The 5,527-nt window shown below is 38.3% G+C and overlaps 1 protein-coding gene across 1 annotated transcript; it reads left to right on the top strand.

Moving 5' to 3' along the window:
* Positions 1–2,050: 2,050 nt before the first annotated feature.
* Positions 2,051–2,326, top strand: LOC141492978 (small ribosomal subunit protein eS28-like). The gene has a single exon (XM_074193805.1). It carries the CDS (start codon positions 2,051–2,053, stop codon positions 2,324–2,326), a length of 276 nt encoding a protein of 91 aa, XP_074049906.1.
* The last annotated feature ends 3,201 nt before the right edge of the window (positions 2,327–5,527 follow it).

The following is a 5,527-nucleotide window of genomic DNA, read 5'->3' as shown; positions in this document are numbered from 1 at the left end:
CATGCTAATTTGACCTCAATTCAGTTGTCTAATTAGCCTTCCTAAAGCAGATTCAATCATGACACTATCCTACTCAATAAACTCCAGTGATCACCTCCAAATGAATTATATATAAATCATTTTATATAAATGTAATATAAAATATTTTTATATAAAATCCTTTGGTAGTCAAAGTCCTTGATAACCTGGCCCTTTTCTACCTTTCCACTCACATATATTCTTCAATCTAGTGACATTCTAGTGGCATTTACACATACATCCCACCTCCACCCACACACACCTCCACACACATACATACACCTTGCAATCATTCAAACAAGATACTCAATCTCTAAGCTCCATTAATCTTCCACTGGTTGTTCCCTAAGCCTGGAATGTTCTCCTCTTCATCTCTGCTCCCTGGTTTCTCTGGTTTCCTTCAAATCCTAGCTATATTATAGAGGGAGCCTAATCAGACAAGGCCTGCGAGTGATTCTGTTATATCTTTTCTAGCTATTCTTAAGAAAATAACAGAAAGGGACTTTCAATGAACCAGGGGAATTTCAAATGTTCCTTTTGGAATGGCCAGAGCTGAACAGAAGGTTTGATCTTCAGATACAGGACTCAGGTGAAGCATGGAGATTGGAGGAGAGGGGGGAAATATGAGGGACTTAATGAGGATGAACTGCATGTATTCCTGCATAGAAAAATGACACTGATAATACTCATATGAACCTTCTCAGTTAATAGAGCAGGTAGAGAGAGCTTTTATAGTTGAAGCACAGGAGAAAGCTGAATTCGAAGATAAAATATGGTGTAAAAATGGAGTCAATAGGAAAAAAAGGGAAATGGAATGGGAGAAAGAAAAAGGAGAGGGGTAATAGTCCAAGATATTTCACGTAAGATTTTTTTTATTACAATGAGCTATTGCAATGATATGGAAAGGGAGAGGCAAGGGGGAATGAGGGAATCTTTGCTCTCTCTCATCAGAGGTGGCTAGGAGAGGAAACAGCATATATACTCAATGGGGTATAGGCATCTGGAGTAAGAAGGGGGGGAGCAGGGGGAAGTGGGGGGGGGATGTGAGTGATGGAGGAAAGGATGGACCATGGGGGGAGAGTGGTCAGATATAACACATTTTCTTTTTTACTTCTTGCAAGGGGCTAGGATTGGATGGCCTGTCCGGGACCATGGGGCCAGGTGGATTCTGGGCCTAAGGGGTGGTATAGGGGCTCAGGGCTTCTTGGCCCCAGGGCCAGGGATCTGCCTGCTGCACCACTCAGCTACCCTACAGCAGAGTCAGAGTGAAAGGAGAAAGAAAATAGAGTACATGGTAGTGAAGAAATAAGAAAGGAGGGAGTTGCAATCAGCAATGGCAACAGTGGAAAAATATGGAAGTAACTTTTGTGATGGACTTATAAAGAATGAGATCCACCCATGACAGAGCTGTTGGTGTTGGAACAAAGACTCAAGCACATTTTTTGTTATTATTATTTGGGGGAGGGTGCAGGGCAAGTGGGGCGAGGTGGCCTGCCTGGGGCCACATAGCAGGGTGATCTATGGGTGTCTGGGGCCGGATTTGGACCCAGGTGCTCCTGGCTCAAGAGCCAATGCTCTGTCTGCCACCCAGCCACCCCTACTATTATTACTGTTTTATTTTATTTTGAGTCTTTTTTTTTCTTCTTTTTGGTTTTTGCAGGGCAGTGGGGATTGGGGAGCTTGCATGTCACACGACTGGGTGATTGTTGGGTTTACGAGGCTGGATATGGGTTCCAGTGCTCATGGCTCCAGGGCTGGTGCTTCGTCCATTGCGCCACCTGGCCATACCTACAATTACTACTATTATTTTTTTTTAATTTTAATTTTTTTCTCTCCCCTTTACTTTTTTCCCCCAAGCAAGTCTATCTATATTCATGGGGGAAGAGGGGTATTTTGTTTACTTGTAAACAAGAATATTTTATTAGTGTAAAAAAACATTTGTACAAAATGAGAATAAAAAATAAATTAAAAAAAAAAAAGAAAACAGAAAGCTCTCTCCTCTCTCTCTCAGGCCTGCTCTGCCACCACCATCATGGACACCGGCCGCGTGCAGCCCATCAGGCTGGCTCGAGTCTCCAAGGTGCTGGGCAGGACCGGTTCCCAGGGCCAGTGCACCCAGGCCCAGGTGGAGTTCACGGATGACACGAGCTGCTCCATCACCCACAACATGAAGGGCCCGGTGCAGGAGGAGGATGTGCTCACCCAGCTGGAGTCAGAGCATGAGGCCAGCAGGCTGCTGTCGAGGAAGGATGCTAAGGGATGTGTAGAAAGAAAAAAGAAGATAACTGAAAGAAAGAGGAAGAAGTAGAAGAAAAACGCTGTGGGGAAGATAAAGAAAGATTAGGGGAAATTATCCTATGTAATCAGGGTGCACAAATAGCTAATTATGTAAATGAAGGTGAGGAGGTAGAGGGAATAGAAGACACTTGAATATCACTTCTCATCTGAACTTGTCAAAAGAAGGAAAAATACACACACATACACACAGAGAATTGTATACATAAAAACATTTCACTCAACAGGGCAATAAGAGGGGAAGGGAGAAGGAAGATGGGGGGAACTAGAGGGAGGATAGCTTAAGGGAGGAATTAGTCCTAAGGAAAACAAATTCTAAGCATTTACAAAAAATATTTATGGTTCTTTTTGAGATGGCAAAGAATGGGAATCTGAGAAGATGCACATAAATTAGGGAATGGTCCAACACATTATGGCATATAAATATGATAGAATACTACTGTGTCAAACTCTTATGAATATAATGATCAACCAACATTCTAGACAACTGATAATAAAATATAACAAACTATCCTGATAAAGTGAAAAGACTAAAAAGTGAAAAATGCAGCATAAATTTTTTAATATGGTAAATGTGGAAATTTCTTTTAATATAAACTCCATGTTTATAATGGATTTTGTTTTTCTTATGTTCTCAATTAGGGGTAGAGGCGGGAGAGTCAGAAGGTGGATCTTCCTTGATTGAAACAAAATATCTTTAAATAAATAAAGAAGGCATGGGGTCTGAACATGTTTTGTTTTGTTTTTTAAAAAGAATTCAATTTTCAAGCACCAATACCGGGAGTTGCACAGTGAAACTATCCTACAGGTCCTGCTTTAAATCAACCCTAAATGACAACTCTTTTGTATCAAGAAATTCCTTCTTGGAGTCTGACCTGCTTGTTAGGTGCCTCACACAGTCTACAATATCTAAGCAGGCTCCAGAATAAGAACATGAACAAGAACAAGAGCAAAGGTTAACTACAACAAAAGAACAGGAAGAACATGAACAAGAAGAAACAAATGAACACTGAATAGTAATCTTATTAAATGCACTTAATAAGTAAAATGATTTTTTCGTTTCTTCATCTAATGATATCTTACAGTTGTTAATTTTTTTCTCTTGTTGATATGATTTTTATATTGATACTTTCCTGGTATTAAACCATCCTTGTATTCTTACCACTTGATCATAATGGAGTATTTCCATTCTATCTTGTAAGAAGTTTATTTAATATTTTTGCACTTAAATTCATTAAAGAGAATGACCTATAATTTTCTTTTCCTCTGAGTCCAAAATGCTGCCAGCTGCCAGAATACTTATACAGAATCAGTCTGAGTGACTCCATTTTAAAACCTTGCTTAGAATTTGAGTACATATGCAGCCAGCCTGCAGGAAATGGGAGTCTGGAAATAGGCTTGCCTATAAGTACTAATCCTATCTCCTTCATGATTATATGTACTAATCAAAATACATTTTCCCTTATATGAAATTGTTTACCTCTATCTATAAAAAGAAATGGACAGTTTGAATAGGAGGCCATACTCAGCTGCTTACTCACTGCCTTGATATGGTAATAAAAATATTTTGTTTTTCTTTTCCTGAGTTTGCCTTACTGACCAGGGCAAGACCCTAACCAAGATTTCTTTAATATTATCTTTCCCTAGGTTTAGAAAGAGGATGCATTGCATGGGAATTGCTTCCCTCTAAAATTTTGATAGAATTTGCTTGTGATTCCATCTGACCTCATTTTTTGGCAGAACAGCTCTTTAAAAGATTGTCAATTTTTCCTTTTAAATAGGGAAGTCTTTTTATCTATTTTATTTCTTTGAGTATTTTTTTAGTCTATAAAGATGGTATACAAAATCTGTTTTTTCCCTATCTATCCAAGCATGGCTCCTAGTGCTTTCTCCCAAATAGATCCTCAAAAAAACTACCCTATACATCTGTGGGTCAGTACCAGGGAAATGCTGGTAGAGGTTTAACAACTAACTTTGGATTGGGAATAGAGGGGGAAGCCCTCAAAAATAGATATTATAAACCCAAAAGACTCTAGCTCTCATTAATTAGCCAACAATAGGTACCAGGTCAAGCCCTATTTGGTCATAGTTTGGGCCATGACTGGCTCAGAGTAAATGAAAATAGCAATTGTTTCTATTTTGAACAGAAATCCAGAGGATCTTTCCCTTCCAGATTGGTATTTTTCTGACTAGGTAAAAAAATTCATTCTCTGTCTCATTCCTTGTCTTACCTTAACTCCTGAATTGGCATTGCTTTAGTCAAACTGAGACCTTTTAAATACTTTAGCTCAAAAAGGTCAAGATCTCCCATTACAACCAGGGTCATCTCTGGCCATCCTAATCAATATCTTTCCAGATGACTCTGGAAGAGAGAGTAAGGCTGATGACTTTGCACAGACCTCCTCACTTGAATCCAATTCACCTTCATCTCAAAACATCGCATATAGTCCTCTTCCTGAAGTAAAGACGAACAACAATCAATCTACATTCTTAACATAAAGCCTTTGTTGATGCTCAGGCTGAAAATTTAACAAGTTGATTCCATCATATCCCATAACATTCACTCAAAACCACACTTCAAAGAGCTTCTACCTATTTGTTTCCTTTTACTAATCAACTACAGAGAACATCAGTTCAAAACAAAGAACTATCAATTATCATGTCAAATACAATGGCAAAAAAAGTACATTACTCCAAAGCACAGACCTTTGTGGGATAGCATAACTTAACTACTGCATCATACCACCTCTCCTTACCATTAAGTTCTCTCAGTTCATCTTACTGGATGGAATTCATTTTCTATTTTACTCAACACTTCTTTATTCTTTATCTTTTTGTTAGATGTACTTTGAAAATTAGAATATTAGATATTAAAATTTCCTTTTAAAAAGGTAATTGGGATTAAGTGACTTGCCCAGAAGTATCAGGTCGAATTTGAATTCAGGTCCTCATGACTCTAGAATTGCTCTAATGACTGCACATATAGCTGCCCCCTTCTTTAAAGGCTGTTTTTTCCTTCAATTCTGTTGTAGACTTGATATGGTTTTATTTTAAACTTTTGCATAATATATTTTTCTTTATATCTTTTAATGAATGTTTTCTAGTTTTAATCAAATGTGCCCGGAGCTAATTTGTCATGAGTAAATTATAAAGAAATATGTTAAACTCAGTCCCACCTCTGAATGTCTACTCAACTGTTTCTAAACAAAATGTT

Source organism: Macrotis lagotis, chromosome 1, assembly GCF_037893015.1.
Source record: "Macrotis lagotis isolate mMagLag1 chromosome 1, bilby.v1.9.chrom.fasta, whole genome shotgun sequence".
In the NCBI taxonomy this organism is placed as follows: domain Eukaryota; kingdom Metazoa; phylum Chordata; class Mammalia; order Peramelemorphia; family Peramelidae; genus Macrotis; species Macrotis lagotis.
The sequence above is the reverse complement of the archived record's forward strand: the minus strand, read 5'-3'. Positions and strand labels throughout refer to the sequence as shown.

Excerpts from the sequence above, each read along its gene's own strand:
- LOC141492978 (XM_074193805.1), top strand. The coding sequence starts at position 2,051 with ATGGACACCGGCCGCGTGCAGCCCATCAGGCTGGCTCGAGTCTCCAAG.